At 52.1% G+C, this 21,732-nt stretch overlaps 3 protein-coding genes across 3 annotated transcripts; 2 read left to right on the top strand and 1 right to left on the bottom strand.

Moving 5' to 3' along the window:
- Positions 1 to 23: 23 nt before the first annotated feature.
- Positions 24 to 12,107, top strand: ASPBRDRAFT_129995 (uncharacterized protein; the record flags this gene model as incomplete). Its single annotated transcript, XM_067618186.1, has 1 exon — positions 24 to 12,107. The coding sequence occupies one exon, from the start codon at positions 24 to 26 to the stop codon at positions 12,105 to 12,107; it is 12,084 nt and encodes a 4,027-aa protein (XP_067477312.1).
- Positions 12,108 to 12,412: 305 nt separating this feature from the next.
- Positions 12,413 to 13,682, top strand: ASPBRDRAFT_181664 (sulfotransferase family protein). The gene is made up of 2 exons (XM_067619952.1): positions 12,413 to 12,450; positions 12,504 to 13,682. Exon 2 carries the CDS (start codon positions 12,707 to 12,709, stop codon positions 13,493 to 13,495), a length of 789 nt encoding a protein of 262 aa, XP_067477311.1. The 5' UTR covers positions 12,413 to 12,450; positions 12,504 to 12,706; the 3' UTR covers positions 13,496 to 13,682.
- A 538-nt stretch (positions 13,683 to 14,220) lies between these two features.
- ASPBRDRAFT_31942 (uncharacterized protein) lies at positions 14,221 to 21,275 on the bottom strand (the record flags this gene model as incomplete). The annotated part of the gene is made up of 4 exons (XM_067622959.1): positions 14,221 to 17,319; positions 17,393 to 17,793; positions 17,973 to 18,086; positions 18,338 to 21,275. 4 exons carry the CDS (start codon positions 21,273 to 21,275, stop codon positions 14,221 to 14,223), a joined length of 6,552 nt encoding a protein of 2,183 aa, XP_067477310.1.
- Positions 21,276 to 21,732: the final 457 nt, after the last annotated feature.

Here is a 21,732-nt window from a genome sequence, read left to right as displayed (position 1 = left end):
ATTCTGCAGGAAACACAAGCACAATGGATCAGGCGAACAATTACACCAAAGATACACATTGGTTTTCCCAGGCAACAGCAAACGCCATGTGGACTGCCGGAATAGCGCCAATGAGCGTGCAGGCAGTTCACCAGGCATCCAAATTCCAGGAAGAGATGGTCCTTGCAACCATTGCGGACAGCAAACACCAGGTCAACGTGGAAACACAGCATTTCATCTGTGATGAGAGAATCAACGTGGCCAGCCTAAACCATGCGGCTCATGCACTGGCCCGGCGACATGTTGTATTACGTTCCCTTTTTTGCTGGAATGAAGATGTCAAAGAACGAGATCCCAGGCGGATCTTAATGATCATTCTTGGCACCGATTACCCTCAGAATATCAAACTTGTCAGTGAACAGGCGACCCAGCATATCGATATGAAAGAGTCTCACATCGACTTCCATGTATTGGGGCTGCCGGTCACTGCAGAAAATCGCCAGTGGCATGGAGAGATGCCATGGAAGTTAACCATCAACTCACCGCCAGACCAGAAAGGATCTCGTCTGTCACTGAGCTACCACAATGCAATTTTGGACGAGTCTTCCGCTTGCCGGCTGTTGTGTTACCTGTGGGATGAGCTGCAGGCCCCCGGTTCCACCAAAGCAGTGTCCGACTTCTTTGTAGCCCACAGGGGCCAGGCTTTCCGACGCAGCCGTGATATGCGACGTCGGGTGCAGCAGAGACTTGTGGGTGCACCTCCTCTCCCAACCATCTTTGGTAGCACAAAGACACTCGGCCGGGAGGGGTATGGTGAGACGATTGTTAAAGTGGCCATCACTTCCGCTCGGGCCAGTGCCCCATGTATGGCGCGGCAGGCTCTATATATGGCACTCTGTACATTGGCGAAGACCAAAAACGCTGCATTCATAGAATTGACGTCACAAAGAGGACTTCTCACCTCAAGTCACAGACAAGTTCTGGGCCCAGTCCTAGCGCCCCAGATACGGTGGGCTCAACATGATAGCCAAACACCACTCTCCGAGATCTTTGGAAGCTTAGATGCATCGTGCGACATCCACCACGCCTTCTCACCCGGCGAGCTGTGGTCCTTTGTTCCAGGCTTCCACGAGAGACCTTTCGTGTCTTTCATTTGTCACACAGAATCCTGTGCCTCAAGTGGAGTGGAAGCCTGGGAATGGGAAGCCAAGCAATCATGGCCGGATGTCCCATTGACCATCGAATTCATTCCGTGTGGTGGAGGTTCCTACTTCCTCCGCGTCTGCTACCACCGTAATCGGTTCACCGACAAGGCAATAGTGGCATTCCGGGATTTCCTTTGCGCATCTCTTGTATGGCAGCAACAAAATCAGCTAACGTCCCAAGACATCGCGTTTGAGTCTGCGGTCGACCGTATCATGACTTCATGTCCTGATGGAATACCGTGCCTCAAAGCCCACGCGCGACAAGATGAGAGTGAACCTGTCCGCGAAAAGCCAAGTATCGACTTTCTCGGCCATATGACCCAAAGCAAAGTAGAGCTACAGACTAAGCCAGTTCGTTCAGGCGTCATTGAGGTGGAAGATAAAGCGAATGTTTGTGCTCACCACCTACTGGAACGGAGCGCAAGACGGTTTCCGGAGAAGATTGCTCTGCAATATGAAGTTTCCGACTATCTGACGTATAGGGAGTTGAATGAGCACTGCAACTTGGTGGCTGGTGGCTTAACTTCTTGGATGGAGCGTACATACCCGACGGCACCGGACGATGAAACAATCATCCCCATCTCATTTGACAAAGGGTTCGAGCTGGTTATAGCTATTTTCTCCGTGCTGAAGGCAGGGGCGGCTTTCGTACCAATCGATGCGAGTCTGCCAGTCGACCGAATAGCGGGAATCATTCGGAAGGCGGGAGCAACATTCATTCTGTACGATGGAAAGACTGACAGAGACAAGCTAATTGAGATTGCCAGGAAGGAAGGCAAGGCATTGGTTACACTCAGCGAGTTGAGGAAAATGCAGGACAAACACCATCCTCTGCTCATCCGGAAGGAGCAACTGGCCTCTTCCCTGGCATACATTCAAGTGACATCGGGAACCACTGGGGAGCCAAAGTGTATCATGATTGAGCACCGCAACTTGGTGGCTTTCATGGAAGCTGATGAGCCCGACTTTCTAGGAAGTTGGAGGACCAGCAAACTCCAGCTGTCAAATCGCACGTTCGACATAGCCATGGCAGACATATTTGGCACTCTAGGTCGTGGAGGAAGGTTAGTCCTTGGCCCAGACGCAAAGATACTATCCTCTCTGGCAGAATGGCTTGAGATGACGAGCGTGACGGATCTGAACACGGCTCCATTGGTCGCAGACTTGCTCAAGGACCATGTCCCAGCTCATCTGAGCGTTCTGATGGTCGGCGGAGAGCCCTTTCACCCATCCCTGATACAAGGCATTCCTAAGGAATGTCGATTATACAACAACTATGGCCCAAGCGAAACGACATTCGTAGCGACAACATACACTGTATCAGAGGAGGATGCAAATAAGTCAAACATCCCAATTGGTCGCTCCTTTGGATCGTGTAGCATTCATATCCTGGTACCTGACAGCTTGGAGAGTGTCGAAAGTGGAGACATTGGGGAAATCTGCATAAGTGGGCCCCAAGTCTCCAGAGGGTATCTGGGACAGCCCGCACTTACTGACAAAAGCTTTGTCCCTGATCGTTTGATGACAGATGACAATCGCAAGCTGTACCGCACTGGAGACCTTGGACGATTGTTACCAAACGGAAGGCTTCAGTATGTGGGACGCAAAGATAGGCAAGTGAAGCTTCGAGGTCAACGTGTTGAAACACTCGAGATAGAAATGGTGATCAGCAAGCACCCTCGAGTGAAGGCTTGCGCAGTCGCCACAGGCGACTCAATCCATGGAATGGCGCTCGTTGCATTCATTGAAATCCAGCCGAACCAAGACCCATTTGCTGATGCTACGGCTGAAGAGCTCGACTGGATGGGCCTGATCGCCGAGATCAAGGCCAACCTAACCCAAACCCTGCCAGACTATATGATACCAGGGCGCATTGAGAAGCTTAGTGATGGCTTACCTCGTCTACCTAGCAACAAGCTCGATCGAAAAGCACTGTCATCTCGAGCAACAGCAGTGCTAGCAGCCCAAGCGTCCCAAGCGGCAGTGGAATACGTTCATCCACGGGACGAAGTGGAAAGATATGTCTGTGAAGCTTTCGGCAACGTTCTTTCTTGTCGGGTTGGCATCAAAAACAGTTTCCTGGATCTCGGAGGACACTCTGTGACAGCGATCAGGGTGGCGAGTAGAATAAGGAAACAGCTCCGCACCGATATCACCTTCCGGGATGTGCTGGAATGCTTGACACCAGAGACGCTCAGCGAGCGCATTCGCTCTTCCGCGGAAGAAATAGCGCAGAGTCCAGCGACATACGAAAAGCCACAGAGTATGGTTGTTGAACAATCGTTCGCACAAGGACGCTTGTGGTTCTTGGAACAGCTTCATCCAAATTTGAGCTGGTATCACATGCCACTGGCATTCAGGCTGCGAGGACTATTGCAGCTCGACGCCTTGCAGGCCGCCTTGCAAGCACTTGAACAGCGTCATGAAACGCTGCGAACGACGTTCGAAGTAAGAGGCGGCAAGAATGTACAAGTAGTCCATCCCTTTAGAGAAAAGAAGATCCGGATATTGGAACTTGCTGGGAACCCTAGCGAGGAAGGAGGGCTATACTCAGTCCTTCGCAGTGAACAAACAAAGCCGTTCGATCTCATGCACGAACCCGGGTGGAGAGTAGCCGTGGTGCGAGTTAGCTCTCGAGAACACGTTCTATCCCTCGTTATCCATCATATAGTTGCAGATGGATGGTCTTTGGGGGTGATCATGCGAGAGCTTGCATCATTCTATTCTGACAGCCTCTGTGGGAAAGATCCCTTGTTACAGTTACCGTTACTCCCTATCCAATACCGAGAGTACTCGCTATGGCAACGTCAGGAAGAACAGCTCCGGGAGCAGCAACGCCAGTTGGCGTATTGGACCCACCAGCTGCGAGGCAGTCATCCCGCCGAGTTTTTGTGTGATAAGCCTCGGCCTGTTGTGCCATCGGGGCAGGCTGCTGTGAGGGGAATCAAGATCAGCGGTGCTTTGTACAGGAATCTTGGGAGGCTCTGCAAGCGACATCATATAACACCTTTCATCGTTCTACTGGCAGCTTTTCGAGCAGCTCATTACCGAATGACAGGGGCAGCTGATGCGACGATCGGCACTCCAATCACTAATCGTAATCGCGAGGAGCATGAAGGGATAATTGGACTATTCGTGAACATGCAGTGTATGAAGCTCAAGGTTTCAGAAACCGACTCCTTTGAGGCACTAGTCGAGCATGTAAAGGAGATAGCAGCAGCGGCTTTCGCACACAACGAGGTCCCTTTTGAGACGATCGTCTCCGAGCTACACCCAACGCGGGAGGGTTCACGCAATCCACTGATACAGAATATCTTCGCAGTTCACCCAGAGCGTGTTGACAAGATTAGCCTCGAAGGCATGGACTCGGAACTGATAACCTTGACTTCTGCGACAAGGTTCGACCTCGAATTTCATGTCTACCAGTGTGAAGAGTGGTTGGAGGGTGAGATCATATTCTCCACTGAGCTTTTCCATGAACGCACGATCGATATATTGCTATCCGTCTTTCAGGATATATTGAGAGTAGGACTAGAGGATCCACAAACGGCTATTGAGACGATATCGTTGTCTAGCGGTACTTCAGCACTTGCCGAGATGGGGCTGTTGGAAATCCGCCCCTTAGAGTACCCTCGATGTTCAAGTATAATCGATGTCTTCTGCCAGCACGTAGCCGCACACCCTGAGAATACAGCCGTCAAGGACAGATTGTGCCAATGGAGCTATGCCAGGCTTGACTTGGAGTCCGACAAGATGGCTGGTTGGTTGCGTGATTTGGGACTCCCGAAAGAGACTGTGATCACGGTTTTTGCAAAGCGATCGTGCGAGACAATCGCAGCTTTTCTGGGCATACTCAAGGCGAATATGGCCTATCTTCCATTAGATGTCAAGTTCCCGGCTGCTCGGATAGAGTCCATTCTTTCTTCTATTGAAGGAAACAAACTTGTGCTGGTGGGGTCTGAGTGTCAATTCCCATTTAATCACATGGATCAAGTAGACATTATCCCCATGGCACGACCATTTAGTGGTGTTGGTGAAAGCCCAGCGCATACTAATTATACGATGCCTGGTCCCAACAGTTTGGCATACGTTATGTTCACCTCGGGCTCTACCGGCCAACCAAAAGGCGTCATGATCGAGCACAGGGCAGTTGTGCCACGAATGAAGGCTGGCAACCTGCTCGACGAGGAGGTTGCTGCAAAGCCATTCGCGCATCTTTCCAGCATTGCTTTTGACGCAGCAGTGTGGGAGATATACACTCCTCTGCTCAACGGTGGCACTGTCATTTGCATTGACAGTATGACAGTCACGGACTATGAAGCCTTGTCCAACGTTTTCCATGCCAATGGCATCCGTGTAGCACTTATTACACCGGCTCTGCTTAAACACGTTCTTACAGAGTCATCGACTTTGGTCTCTCAGCTTCACACGCTGGTTGTGGGCGGGGAACGAGCGGATCCCAAAGACATGATTAAAGCACGCAAGCTAGTTCGATGTAATGTTATCAATGCCTATGGCCCAACGGAGAATACCGTTTTCAGCACATTTTATCGACTTTCAGGAGACGATGAATATCATAACGGCGTGCCAATTGGACAAGCAGGCGCTACCTCGGGCGCATACGTCGTGGATCAACAACTATGTCTAGTGCCACCCGGAGTAATGGGCGAGCTCCTTGTTGTCGGCGATGGCCTAGCACGCGGCTATACAGATACACAAAGGAACGTGAATCGTTTCGTCAATATTGATATACGCGGTCAGAGGCTGAGAGCGTATCGCACGGGTGATCGAGTTCGTCGCCGTCCGACAGACGGGCAGCTTGAATATACTGGCCGGTTAGATGGCCAGGTCAAAGTTCGAGGATTTCGTGTTGAGACTGAGGAAATCGAGCACGTTCTTCGCAGCTCAGGACTAGTCGAAAACGCAGCAGTGCTCGTCCAGCACCCTACTAACGAGGAGGCGCGTCTCATAGCTTTCGTGACCAAGTTGAATGATGGCGATAAGCAGGGCCCCATAGACCAACTAGCAAGTGGTAAAAGAGAACAGGAATCAGAACAGGCATGGAAACAAATCTTCAGTGAGATCACTTATGACACCCAGATCGACCCTCGCGAGGCCGGCAGGGACTTCTCTGGATGGAAGTCCATGTACGATGGTACGGAAATCGATAAAGAAGAGATGGGAGAATGGCTAGACGACACTATCGCAACGTTGCTTAATGGTGGACCGCCAGGCAACGTGCTCGAGATTGGGACGGGTTCAGGGATGATCCTCTTCAACATTGCCAACGACCTACAAACCTACGTCGGCCTTGAACCGGTGCAATCGATAGTGGAATCTGTCAAGACAATGATGGACAAAGTTAATCCGGCTTTGGCAAGCAAAGTACAGCTGCATGTCGGAAGCGCCAGTGACTTAAACATGTTCTCGTCGAAGATTGTATCGCCCGATCTAGTTGTGGTGAATTCTGTTGCGCAGTATTTCCCTAGTGCGGAGTACCTGTCCAGGCTCGTTTTGGATCTTCTGCGGAAGCATCAGGTCAAGACCATCTTCTTCGGGGACATGCGATCATATGGTCTATATGCTCAATTTCAGGTCACCAAGGCCCTGCACGGAAAAGACAATATCAGTCCTGGATATATCCGTCAAAGCATGGCAGATACTGTGCAAAGTGAAACAGAGCTGTTGGTCGACCCTGCTTTCTTCACGTCCCTAGCAGGTAGATTCCCAGATCTCATTCACCACGTCGAGATACTTCCGAAAAGAATGCGGGCGACGAACGAACTAAGTTGCTATCGTTATTCGGCCATTATTCATGCTGTGCGGCAGGACCACCTCCCCATCGTTCACACCGTAGACGCAGACCAGTGGATTGACTACACCGCCCAGGGTTTAAGCCGGAAACGGCTCTTAGACCTACTGAAGGAGGGCTCGAAATCAGCTGTTATAGCTATCTCCAACATTCCGCACAGCAAGACTATACTTGAAAGACTAGTCGTCGAGTCACTTCCCAACCAGACAAATATGACTGATACCCGTTGGTTGTCCTCGATTCGTCGCGATGCAGACGAGATTGATGGACTCTCGGCAGTGGATCTTGCTGATCTGGGCACCCTGGCAGGGTTCCATGTGGAGTTGAGTTGGGCGCGCCAATTTTCTCAACACGGAGGACTGGATGCCATCTTTCACCGCATTAAGCCCCAGAGTGGACAAAGAACCATGTTCAGATTCTACACGGATCATGAGGGTCGCTCAACTCGGGAGTTCAGCAATACACCAATGCAGAGTCAGTCGGCACGCTATATCGAAAGGGAACTCCAGCAGTTCCTCAAAGAACGCCTGCCTTGGTACATGGTTCCGGCTATGATAAGGGTTCTTGACGACATGCCCACCAATCACAGTGGCAAGATAGACAGACAAGCTCTGTCTGAAGTTGCAGCTACTGCGGTACCTAGGCAGGCAACAGTAGACATGGTCCGCGTGCGTCCGAGGAATAAGTTCGAAGCGGTTGTCTGCGGAGAATTCGGTCATGTCCTTGGATGCGAGGTTGGCATTAGGGATAATTTCTTCGACCTTGGTGGACACTCCTTGATGGCAACAAGAGCAATATCTAGGATCGTTCAGCGAACACAGTGTGCCATCACGGTCCGAGACCTTTTTGACTGCCCAATGCCAGAAGCTTTGGCAAGCAGGATTTCAAAGATATGTGGCGAAAAGAACGATGAAGAAGCAGGTAACCAAATCCACGAAATTGACGAGTGCGCTGATTGCGATGCTTTCGTTCACGATGAGTGGGATCAGGCTGTGGAGGCGGCCGGAATTCGCCCAGAGGACGTGGTACACATAATGCCGTGTTCTCCCTTTCAAGAGGGTGTGCTTACTGCCGACCTCGTCCTGAAAGACTCTCCCGCTTATTTGGCAACCATAAAATTGAACTTCGAAGGACACCTGGACGTGCATATATTGCAGTCAGCATGGCGTCTGACTGTTTCACGAGAGGAGATGCTTCGAACAGCCTTCATGCCATCCACGCAAATATTGCCAATGCACGGAATGTGCAGTGGAGCCTTTCTGCAGGCCGTCCTCCGGTGCGATTCTAACGAAGTGGAAAGAGTCTCGACACCGCGGAAGCCGGAGCACAATCCACCGCCTGAGCTTGGGATGGGTCATATACCAGTTTCATTGGCATTATGGCAAAACGACATAACAGGTCTCATTGAAGTTGAGTTGACAATACATCATGCTCTGTATGATGAAGCCTATCTGTCGTGTGTTCTAGACGGGTTATCTCGCGACTATCGCCTCGTACAGCACACTGGCCCAACCAACGATGACAAGGGCAGTCACATGCCCTTCTCAACTTTCATTCGCACGTTGCAAAAGAAGGATCGGTCTGTAACCGCCTCCTTCTGGAAGAAATACCTGGAGGGGGCACCAACATCTACTTGGCCAATTTCATGCGGTCTCAGGGGCCCCCTGGATGAAGATCGCATCCCACAGCAAGCTTGTGCTGAATGGAACGGAGACGCAGAAGCACTGTCGAAGCTTCATGGCACCACGCCTGCTGGTATTGCGAGAGCAGCTTTCGCTATGTCCATTGCTTCACATAGTGACTCGAATGACGTCATTTTCGGTGAGGTTTCGAGTGGCCGGACTCATACAAAGTTCGTCAAAGGGCCCTGTATCGCCACGCACCCGGTACGAATCCAGTTTGCAGTAAATACAAAGCGACATTTCAACGACAGACCAGGACGGAACGTTTCGATAAAAGCGCTCCTCACGCGCACCCGGAATGCCTACTTGGACACGATACCACATCAAGATTTTGGACTTGAATCTATTCGACAGTTAACTGAGAACCCGGACTTGCTTCCTTTTCAAATACTGTTTGTCTATCAGGGACGAGTTGCAGAGGGTAAAAATCACGAAGGTCCAGCGATCCGTTTCAGAATTGCCGACGGTGAGTTGAAACGGACGGACTTTCCCTTGGTGCTTGAAGTGTTCTGTCAAGAGTTCACAGGCCATCTTCACATGCGATGTGTGTTTGATCCAGTGGCAATACTTCCAGCAGATGCAGATTGGTTGCTGCAGCACGTCATTGACTCGATTGACCTCATTCAAGCCTGTGCCATTCGGCAGCAGGGAGAGCGATCTCCTGAGGCTAAACTTGTCATCAAGAAACGAGAGAAGTCAATGATCGGGCAGTTATTGGGCCAGGACAATGCGGAATCTTCTGAAGACTCTGATGCACTGTCCACTGTGATAGAACTCATTAACGAGCACGCAATGAAAATGCCAGACAAAATTGCCCTGCAAGTTCAAAAGAGTGATTTTATCACGTTCAAACAAGTCGAGGATTTGAGTAATTCCATTGCTGTCGGCCTTGAAGGAGTGCTCAATGATCAACCAAACGAGGCTGCCAAGCAACGATACGTGCCAATTTTCTTCGAAAAGTCATTCCACATGGTCAGCACCATTTTCGGCATCCTGAAGGCTGGAGCAGCGGTTGTTCCGATGGACATTCAGCATCCGATGCAGAGGCTAGAGACAATATGCCGAATATCCGAAGCCACTGTCTTGATTTGGGACGGTATAAATGGTGGCGAGAAGGTACGAAGACTTGCCGAGTCAACGAGAATCACTCTATGCACAGTAGATGGTCTTGTTCAGAATGCCAGCCAAGCTTACAAGCGGAAAGTGCTACCTCTGGACTCGCTAGCTTATGTACTTTTTACCTCAGGATCAACCGGTGTTCCAAAAGGGGTCATGGTCAACCATCGAAGTCTGGCATCGTTTGTGGCCACCAATAGGGGCAGCACTGACTGTTCATGGACTTCGAACAGACTGGCGCTTCTTGCGCCAACCTTTGATGCATCGATGGGAGATTTATTCGCCACCCTCTGCAAAGGGGGTCGACTGTTATTTGGCAAGCAAGACGATATGCTTGCCGGGTTGAGTCATTGCCTAGAAGATCTCACTGTCACACATTTGTCACTGACTCCCACACTGAGTACGCTGATACTGAAGGATCTTGACAAGAATGGGTTATCTTTCCTGCGCTCTCTAGTCTTCGGGGGTGAGCCTTTTCCGGTCAGCATCCTGAGTCGTGTACCCAGGGCAATGACGGTCTGGAATGGTTATGGTCCTACCGAGGCAACTATTGAAATAACAGCCTGCAAGGTACAAGCGCCAGATTTTGATGTGTGCAACGGTCGATCATTTGTTCCCATTGGGGGCCCCGGCCAAAATAGGCACATTCGGCTGTTATATCCTGGAACTACGGATCAAGTGCCACTGGGATCAGTGGGCGAAGTGTGCATAAGTGGACTACAGGTGGCACGGGGTTATCTAGGCCAACCTGACTTGACGGCAGAACATTTCACACCTGATCCGTTCACATCGACGGGACAGGGGAAGATGTACCGTACGGGCGACAGGGCAAGACTCCACGGCGATGGATACCTTGAGTACCTTGGTCGAATGGATGGGCAGGTCAAAATCAGAGGCTTCCGAATTGACACTGAAGAGATTTGCTCGGTTGCGCAGAAACATCCACAAATCACTGCGTGTGCGGTGACTAAGCTTCAGACCAATGGGATCGAAACCCTGACAGCGTTCGTTGAACTGGACCATCGACTTCAGCCTGAAAATGTCGTATCTGAGACCACAATCAAGGAGCATCTGGCCAGGAGCCTTCCGATGTACATGGTTCCAGCCTTCATCTGGATACAGACAGCACCATTACCTCGGACTACAAGTGGCAAACTAGACAGGATCGCCATTGCCAAGATGGCCGAGGACAGGCATAGGGAGGATTCTAGAGACCGCTCGAGGCGATCTCATACGCCAGTTCGCGCCGCGCCGGGAAGCCTAGAGGCCAAGATAGCTTCACTCTGGGCGAAAGTGTTGGGCGTTGAAGAGGATTCAATTGGCGTGACGTCAGCATTTCATGAGGTTGGCGGTGACTCCATTCGCGCAATAGCATTGCTTGCAATACTTCGTCGACAAGAGCTGCATCTCGATTTGACGGACGTTTCACAAACGTCGACAGTACGGTCGCAGGCAGCCAAAATCGGGCAGAAATCGGACGTCAAGAAGAATGCAAGCTATTTACATTTCCGCACGCGCAGAGGAAGCGTAGCGACAATTGTTCTTGTTCATCCGTTCCTGGCGCAATCCACTGTGTTCGAGCCTCTGCTGCCATTACTAGACGACTCGTTTGATGTGCTCTTAGTCGACGACCCATTCATGGGCACAGGCCGTTATCCTGAAACACTTTCAGTATGGGCTAGTCGCTACTTGACTGATATCAGAATGCAGATCCAGGCCGACCACCCTGTGGTCTTTGGGGGTTATTCATTTGGTGGTCTGATCGCATTCGAGATGGCCCATATATGGGATCAACGATACGGAGTCCATCGCAGCTCGGTAGTCCTGCTCGACCCTGGTACTTATGAGGTTGTGGATACAGTTCCGGAGAGCGAAAATCAGAGGGACAACCTGATTATGAACTCGCTAGACATGTCTGAGATCAGTGCTAAAGACATGTTGCCCCTTCGAGCGTACTTTGATGGCTATGTTACAGCCTTGAAGCAATCAACACGTCCACCAGTATATGAAGGCAGGTGCCTTCACCTAGCGTTACCCGATCGGCTCCAGGATGGAGTGGTCGATTGGTGGAAGGCACAGTGTACCAACATCACGTTGGGTGTTGTCGCCTGCGACAGTCATTACGCGTTGATGAAGAACACAGACTTTTTGAAGGTTTTCAGTCAATTAATCAATGAGCACTGCCACACCATTATAGAAGAAAACCGAGCGGTGAGCAGTGCAAGTTCAGGATCTCGGTTGTATGAAGGATCTTCGAGAACCGACGTGTCGACGGACGACGGAGACGCGAAGGAGCAGGTGACGAGGATCTAGCCCGATGTGGATAGTCTGTTTATGTAGCATAAGATAACATTGTTAGTCAGCTATGAAGGTCGCACAAACATACAAACGAGTCCCGTCAGCTCATCATCAGTGATCTACTCTGCAGTTGCCTGACAAATTGAAACTTCCCACCGGAAGCAATGCTTCCCATGGACAGACGAGCCATCAAATTATAATCAAGCATGAACTAACTCAGTTATGGAACCCCTCACCTCACCTGCGCTAACCCATTCGCCGGAAAAGCGGCCGAGACACCGTACTATGACCACCGCTGCTACTCCTGCAGGTTGCTGCACCGCCGAACTAGATATTGCGCAGGATCAAACGGACAAATGCATGTCAGCACTAGTCCAAACTAACCTCTGCTGTAACTTCTAATTGGAGCAGAAAATGGCATGGTTCCCGACTAGTCGAATCCAGATCTCCGGCTAACGGCCACATATATATATCATAACCTGAGCGCTTCCAAACTTCAATGCCTTCTTCAATCACCACTAGACATCATATAAACTCCGAGCACCGTTTCCCATGAGCTATATCTTGCAATCTCATAAATAAGATACCTCGCATCAAGACCAACCACCCCAACAATGGGCCAAGCCCCCTCCACCCCCCAACCCGGGACCAACCTCCGCGTCATCGGCGCAGGCCTCCCTCGCACCGGGACAGCCTCCTTCAGCGCCGCCCTGGCCATCCTCCTCGCCGGCCCCGTCTACCACGGCGGCACCCAAACGTCAATAGGCCCACCGAAGGAAATCACCACATGGATGAAAATCATGCGTCTCATCCTCAACGAGAACCCCTCTGACCGACAACAAGCCCTCACCCTCATCAACCGCCAATTAGACGGCTATGCCGCCACCACAGACGCGCCCGGGTCCCAACTAGTCCCGGAGCTGATGGAAGTCTACCCAGACGCCAAGGTAATCTGCACCGTTCGCGACCCAGTAGCATGGGAGAAAAGCATGACGCAGGTAGACGGTCTGGTGCGATCGTCGTGGTTTCTCCGGGTTATATTGCTGCCGCTTCCTGGGGTAAGGCATTACGTGGATTATCTGGGGTTGACTGCGTTGCAGTGGCGGAGAATATATGGGCGGAATGGAGGACCGGGAGGTGCTTATCATAAGCATATTGAGTGGTTGAAGGAGGTGGTTCCGGAGGAGAGGTTGGTGTTTGTTGATGTTAGGGATGGGTGGGAGCCGCTGTGTAGGGCGCTGGGGATGGAGGTGCCCAAGGATGTATCTTTTCCGAGAATCAATGATTCCGAGGCAATTACGAGGACTGTGAGGCAGCATGTTCGTCGGGGGGTGATTCGGTGGGTTGGTTTATTTCTCGTGGTTGGGGGTGTGTCTTCTGCGGTGTATTTCCTGCGAAGGTGAATGTGTGCGACTGGCGTGTGAATATATATATATAGGAGTTCTCTGTACTTCATTCTCACTGCCGGCTGGGGACTATAAAATACGGCTATCGTAAGACTACGGGTCAATGCAGTCCTGATGATCCTACTATCAACATGGAGTTCAGAACTCTTGCTAACATTAATACTACATGCTGCACACGGTTCCCCAAAACGAAACTCCCACCGTACCCTCTGTTCGTCCCTCTTAGACACTTAATAAGCGGAAACTGCTTTGACCCATGATGGCACTTGCTCGCTTGATCTGGGAAATAGCTATCAACCGGTCTCTAATAATTGTACTTGCCAGTAGTAGAACTAACCCCAGGGTACTACTACTACTACTACTACTACTACTACTACTACTACTACTACTACTACTACTACTACTACTACTACTACTACTACTACTACTACAAGCGCTTTAACAGAGGGATATATATCTTTGGAAGACTATCTCTACAGACAGAAACTCGGGGGTCAAAAGGGAGCCTTACAAAGCATGCACCCGGGTCTTATAAAACAGAAGTCGTTATCCTCTGTGGAATAACAAAAGGGGAAATCATCAATACCACTCAAACAGAGACAAACGGCCCTACCTGCCCAGAACATCCGCCAATATCGGACCCCATGAACTGACCTGCTCCCACCGAGAAAACGAAAATCAGTCAGTCTCTCTCCATCAACCGGAATTCTAAGAAGAAAAAATCAACTCACATTCGACGCCTCCATCACAGAGTAATGATTCCCCTCTGCGCGAAACACTCGCACAATATCCAATAAATCCTCCCACCCCAGCGGGCCATCATCCGTGCGATCATCCAAGAACCAATCCACAACGCTCTGTTCCTCGCTTCCCACCTTCGGCCGGGGTATAATCCCTTGCTTATCAATCCCGTCGCGTGCCGAAAAGAGGACTACATCCTGGATGATGCCCCTCTGCAATCCCCGCAGCGGACGCGTACGGTACTGCCGCAGCATTGCTCGAGATAGAATGGAATGGGGACTGCTGGCTATGGTGCCCTGAGGGCGGCCATTGTTATTGGGTCTACCAGTCGCACAAATAGCATCCAAAAACTGCACCAGCGCATCAGGCTGTGAGTGCACCCTCGTCGGACTCGCCGAGTCGAGCAGTACCAGTCGCTCCACCACTTCACCTGCTTCCACTAGCTGGCGTGTCGCCTCGAAGGCCACTACCCCACCCATCGAGTATCCCCCGAGAAGGTATGGTCCCGTCGGCTGTCTCTTCTTGATCTCCTTTAGGTAAATCCCCGCCAGCTCCTCGACGGACGGGAGGTAGCCGATATCAGACCGGTAATCCGTCGTCACGACTGACAGGAACGGGCTGCTGAATGCGTAGGCCGAGATATCCAGTACGCGCGCTAGGTACGGTGCCAGCGCCGTGAACACTGCCCCGGATCCAAAGCCGCCGGGCATGAGGAATAAATTACGCTGCCCTGTCGCAGCAGTGGTTGGGCCGCGATGTAGTAGGGTCGACGGTGCTTTGAAGGGTTGCTGTTGTTGCTGCTGCTGCTTTTCCCATGGGTTTGGGGGGTCGTGAAAGATTGTAGTCGTCGACATAGCTTGGTCCGACGGAGAAGCCACTGCATCTGACGTCTCTGATGAAGCGGTGGTGGGGGTCGACTTCGCATCTACCCCCAAAGCATCAGCGAGAAGATCGAAAAGTGACTCCACATCTGACAGTGCGGCGAAGTCGGCCGAAGAGAGCTCCACATTCAGAGAGTCCTTGATGTGGTCAATGATTTCGGGGGTGAGGAGTGAATCGACGCCAAGGTCATTGAGCCCTGAATGTCGCTGAATGTCGGATATAGGGATCTCCAGAGATTGACAGAGAATTGCAAGGACAGTCTCTTGCCATTCTGCATTAGCTTCAAAGGGAACAGTCCAGCTAGGGTCGGATATCTGCATGCTGATGCCGCACTCGTCGGCATCAACGCCGCCGCCCAACCGCGTCCTGACCAGGTCACAGAGATCCCCGACGGTAGTCTTATCTGCGAATTCATCTGCGGAGATGTCAACGCCAAATTGGTCCCGGAGGCTGGCCTGGATCTCGATGCTGACAAGTGAGTCGGTTCCCAGCTCTCTCAGCGTGGCATGTCGACTGACGTCGTGGCGCGGTACGTCCAGACATCTACTGACGACTTTTTGTACCCCATCCAGGACGCCATCGGAGTCCGGAGGAGCAACCGGGGGAACAGAAGAAGAAGATGAAACAAACCCCGTAGGCTCCGAGCTTGTTTGCTTAGCCGTTGGGTTACTCTGCAGCTCCTCCCTGGGTTCCTGTACCGATGGTTTTGCGGCTGCCAACACCTTGGCTAGTGAGCGGCGAGTAACTCTCGCGAATTTGAGACCTTGCGCGCTCCAGACCACCCTAGCAAGGTTGGCATCGAAGGCGACAACATCTAGGATTACCTCCTTCTGATCCTCTCGCTGGATCTTTGCGTACACCTGGTAGGACTCGCTGCACGGCAGGTTGGTCAAGGGCCCAACGGATCCCATCCCCGTGCAGATATATGACATGTCACTGTCCTCGTCATCTGGATTGTCTGACACGCGCAGGGAGTGCACGAAGGCCCCGGGAACCTGCATGAAATTATCCATAATCTGTGGGTTGGTAATGTTGTTGGTGTTGAAGGATCGGGATCGCTCATAATCCGGGTCCAAGGGCGGCATGGAAATGACCCCGGAGACTTCGTCTCCTTTTCCCACGATGCGTTTTAGGCCACGGTACATAGCGGAGTACTTCACCATCCTGGAAAACACCTTGTACACCACGGGTCCTCGCAGCTCATCCACTGATTCTCTCTCGAGAAGATGCGTTGAACGCGCCCACGCGTCCGAGGGCCCTGATAGCACGCCAGCAGCATCCTCCTCCTTCAGGGATACAATACCAGTAGCATGGTATATATGCCTCGACGGCAGCATTGATTTGCCAGAGGTGATGGTAGAGGAAATCTCGAACTTGTAAGCACCGCTGCCTTTCACATTCAACGTCAAGAACACAGACCGCTGCGGATCCGGCCCCAGCGGCGCCATGATCTCCAGGTCTTGGATCCAGATATTGCCCTTCAGATTGGCGAGTGGCGCTGCGTGCGTGTGCCATTCGCTTTGGAATACAGCATGAGCTATCAACTCCAGGTACATCGGGGCGGGACTGATAGGAGTTCCCACAACAACATGGCCCTTGACCAATTTTTGAAACCGGGAGCTGCGTGGATCAATACGGAAGACTGCTTGACCGTCCGGACCTGGCTGCGACCTCTCCAAAGTGATGTAAGGATAATCATTCGTTTCCATTCCGCAGTGTGGACATGTCCCCGAGTGCTGGTGGTCTAAGTTCCGGTCTTTAGACTGACTGGGGATAAACTCTAGCCAATGTGGATGCTTCTCAAACTGGTATTGTGGCAGGGATATCGGACGGTAACTCGCTCGTTGCTGTGGGTGGAAGGGCCAGAACTGCACAGAGAGATGGCCATTCCGCCACAGCGTTGTGACTGCCTCCGCCAGTCCGCTAACAGGATCTCTTCTATCAATTGCTATGAAAGTATGCGGTGACTGGTGCTTGACGGCAGTAAGGGAAGGAGAGAGCGCGTTGCGTGCCATGGCAACTATGGGGCTCCCAAGGCCAGCCTCGAGAAAGATACATGGACCTCCTCCAAGCCGGCTAACAATGCGTTCAATTGCTTCACCGAAATACACTGGTCCCCGTGTGTTTCTCGCAACGAAATTGGTTCCCGAGCTAGTCCACGGGCCTTTGTGACAGGATTCAAATGGATATCTTGGGGTCTGTAAAGGGGGTAAGTCATAGGCTTGCTCCTAGACTGTCTAATTACGATGTCATTATTGGGGTCATACGAACCTGTAAGGAGATTGTAGCCGACAGTCGGGCACCCTCATCGGTAATGGAGTCTGCCATGGCAGAGTGATATGCATGCATGTCACGCAGCATCGTGAACCGGAGGTTGGCCCCGCGACGCTTCTCCTCCGTCAGGGCAGTCTCGAGCAGTTCCATTGCCGACGTGCGCCCGGCCACAACATATTGATTGGGTCCATTGTAGCAGGCGATATCAAAGGTACACTCGGGATGTTTCTGACGGAAGGGCTCTAGATGTTGGCTGGGTGTTGTCTGCGTCCCTACGAGATCCGTCTCGATAGCAATCATCGCCCCGGGGTCAGGGCCCCAATATTTCTTAATGATTGATGCCCGTCCTGTCTTCTCACTTAGTACCATTCTGGTTTCCGTAGTTAAAGGGACACAAACTATACCATGTTAGCAACTATGTCGGGGGGTAGAGGGATAACGGCATCAATATACCCAACAATGAGCTTCAATCCTGCTTCAAGCGTCATCGCGCCCGAAACGGTCATCGCAGACCATTCGCCGAAGGAATGCCCGCAGAGTGCGTCTGGCTTCAGCCCACAATCGAGCCATGTCATACCGACAGAGTATTGAATGGCAAACAGGGCAGCGTGACGGAGGACAAGGTCAGCGCTGCTGTCGATACCATCGAGTATAGCTGGAAACAAACGCGGGCCGTGCAAGGACTGTACCACTTCATCACAGCGGTGTAGATGGTTCCTAAAGATTGATGATGTACTATAAAGTGAGTGATCAGCAGAAGTAACGTTTCCATTCTGTCCGCTGAAGAGAAGGACAATTGGCGGGCGTGAGGATTTGCGGGTTATGGTGTGTCTTTGGGGACTAGACAGCTGTGTTTCCAGCTCCTGCACTGTAACGGCATTGACGCCTTAGCGAAGATGACCATCACTGGATTTCATTTGGGTAGCGGCGTAGAAGACCTACACGATGTGACAGTGGTAGTGAAAGCATGGCTAAGCTGCCGGCTCTGCTTGGTCGCGAGTGCGAAGCCCAGATCAACGCTGAACTCGGGTCGAAACTCGGAATGCCGAATCAGTTTTCTCAGCTTCTGGCAGTAGGCTGACAGACTATTTTCCGATGCTGCAGAGATCCAGACAGGCCATTTCGACAGAGATTTCGAACGGACGCACGTTGGGGAAGGTAACGACGCTGCAAGTGGTGCTGGCGGCGGAGGCGAGGCCACCAGGGCCGCCGCATTACTTCCAGAGGCGCCGAAATTATTCACTAAAGCCATCAGGGGGCCACGCAAATTGTTCCACTCGAGAGTCGAGGTGGGAATCGCCATACGATCCGGCCCAAGGGCCGCTATATGTGGGTTGAGCCGTTCAAAATTCGCCTGCGGTGCAATCTGGCGATGCTTCATCATTAGCAAGACTTTGATCAAAGAAATCACCCCGGAGGCACCCTCTGAATGTCCGATATTCGGTTTGACTCCCCCGATATGTAGCAGGGTCTCTCTCTCGGGGCCCCCTAATGCCTGCCGGATTCCCTCCATTTCGACCGGATCACCAGCGCGCGTGCCGGTGCCATGTGCTTCGACGTAGGATATTTGGTGGGAGGAGATGCCACCACGGGCCAATAGATCATGATAGAGGGCCCTCTGGCTTTCCATTACTGGATTGGTAATGCTGGTCTTGTTGATATTTTGGTTCTCTCCGGTGCTTAGAAGGACACCGGAGATCTCATCTCCATCCTGCAGGGCCCGAGAGAGAGGCTTCAGGACCAGGACCCCAACAGCCTCACCTCGGCAGTATCCATCTGCCCGTGCGTCAAAGGTTTTACACGGACCAGTCTCACTGAGGAAGCCGCCAGCGCGCAATGCGTCGAAGAAGACCGTATTGGTGAACAGATTTATTCCCCCCGCCACAGCCCTGGTACAGTCCCCTGCCTGAAGGGCACGACAGGCCTGGTGAATCGCCACCATGGCCGATGAACACGCTGTATCAATGACATGGGAAGGACCCGTCCACCCAAAATGATGACTCAAACGACCGGCAACGAAGGAGCGCATCATCCCCACCCCGGTATAGGGGCTGGGGGCATGACTTCCAAGGTTGAGAGGGTAATCCGGGGCATTCATGCCGATAAAGCAGCCGGTCGTGTCTCTGCGGCCGGGTCCATCGTGCGTCTCGGGAGTCTGTTCCTGTGCCAGCCATCCCGCCGACTCTAGAGCATGATAGGTTGTCTCCAGGAGAACCCGCTGGTGAGGGTCCAGAGCGGCGGCTTCGCGTCTCGACTTGCCGAAAAACCCATGATCGAAGGACTCGGGGTCAGAGAGAAAGTTTCCCCAGAGCTTGGGGCCTTTCCTCGCAGCGACCTCAGGAAAGCGCTTGGCATCAAGTTCTCGCACTTTCGACTGTCCAGTCCGAATCGCATCCCATAAGTCATCAGCCGTACCTCCTGCAGCTGTGCGACATGCCAATCCAACGATTGCCACGGCGTCAGCCGGATACTCCCACTGGTGTTTCTGCACGGATTTGCGGGGTGTGATGTCTTGAAGGATAGGGTGTCGAACTGGTTCGTCTGCGTCAAGTGGCAGTGCACGAACTACGGCGACGTGATCGGTGGCGAGCTGACCGATCCGATCTAATGTCGCGAGGGCTTCATCGGGGCTAATCCAGGCAATGCCGCGAGCCTGCATACCGCGATCAATGATCCGCGTCGCCGATTTGGTCTGCGCCACCATTCCCACCCCCCGCCAGGAAGTCCATTGAATGGAGGTGCAGGCATCTCCCTGTTGCCGTCGGTAGCTTGCGAATCCATCCAAAAACGAATTTGCTGGCGCATACGTCAGTTGACCGGGGAATCCGACCAGTTGTCCCACCGAGGAGGTCAGCAAAAAGAAATCTAGCTCCCCCGGTGCGAAGATGGAGTCGAGCGCCAAAGCACCCGCTGCTTTAGGCGCCATGGTGTAATCCAGATCAGAGGGTGCGTACCCGTCCATCATCTTGTACTGTGCAACCCCGGCGGCATGGACGACCCCTTTGATCGGAGGTAGGCCAAGGCCAGCAATCGCTTGTCGAAGGGACTTCTCTGCCCCGGGTAGACCGAGATCAATACCCAGAACGTGCACATTGGCCCCTTGACTTTGGAGGTCTTTCACGTGGCATGTAAGCGCATTGTTACTGTCATCGCTCGCGCCGCCCTCTCCGAGACCCTGGCGCGACACCAAGATGATATTTCTGGCGCCACGCTTGGCCATCCAGACTGCAATATGCAGCCCCATGCCCTTGGTACCACCCGTGATCAGGTAGGTGCTCTCCGGCCGGATTTGAAGAGGTGTTACGGTGCCGTCCGGCTCCTTCATGGAAGGCTGCAGGCATGCTGTGTGGGGAACTCCATCAGAGACTCGAACTACATCATGATCCCGCGCATACTTGATCGCGTCCAGGGGAAATGACTCCGGTTCAGCTTCAAACAAGCCACCAAAGATGTCTGGCACTTCCATCCTTAACACCCGGGCCAAGCCATACAGAGGGGCATAGCCCAGTTGGGCAATGCCAGTGGAGGTAGGCAAGACGGAAAACACTTGATGGCTGCCATGTTTGGACAATATCTGCGCTGCCGCAATGAGGGTGTTGCACGATTCTGTGGCAGACTCGTAGACGCTATTTTTCTCCTCTGCCCGCTCGGGGATATGAACCACGATTGTCCCGGGGGTTAAATGGCATTGTATTTGGCTAATATCCTTGACGACCAGTACTGTATAGCCCGCATTGGTCAATTGTTTCTGATACTCACCACAGGTTTCCTGCTTCGAAGTTGGGTTCACCAGAAGGACAATTCTCTGAAACGCGAGGGGAGTGTCAGCCAGTGCAGCAGGTTTCCAATCCACCCGGTGAATGGGGTCTTGGATATCCATGGGAGGCGAGTGGAAAGCGAGATTGGTACTTCTCAATGGAGCTATGCTGGCCTGGGAAATGGGAAGAAACGTCAGCTGGAAGAGGCATTGGGTGTATCTGGGGGACTGGTGGTGACCATGTGACCTGAGGCCACCTCATCATCTTCCGTCTAGGTCTCTCTACTAGTATGTGTGTTTCCTTCTGGCATCTATCACACACATCATACTCCGTAGTTGATAGGTCAACATATGGCCAATTGGGCAATTTGGCGAGCTGAACGAGGCCTCAGCTGAAGGGGTCAGTAGGGATCCGCTGGTTCAAGGTTGGAGCTCTGATTGGCCCGGCTTGTCCGTCGAGCTTATTTGGTGTGTCGATCAACCTGCCGAATCGGAGTTCATTTCCGCTTAATCTATTTAGATTAATTTACCTAAATGATTGAGTACAATGACGTTATGTCAGAAGATATTATCCTACTGT

This window comes from Aspergillus brasiliensis, assembly GCF_001889945.1.
Source record: "Aspergillus brasiliensis CBS 101740 unplaced genomic scaffold ASPBRscaffold_9, whole genome shotgun sequence".
Taxonomy (NCBI): Eukaryota; Fungi; Ascomycota; class Eurotiomycetes; order Eurotiales; family Aspergillaceae; genus Aspergillus; species Aspergillus brasiliensis.
The sequence above is the reverse complement of the archived record's forward strand: the minus strand, read 5'-3'. Positions and strand labels throughout refer to the sequence as shown.

Bases quoted from the DNA above. Each gene is read 5' to 3' on its own strand.
- ASPBRDRAFT_181664 (XM_067619952.1), top strand. From the start codon at position 12,707: ATGGGCCAAGCCCCCTCCACCCCCCAACCCGGGACCAACCTCCGCGTC.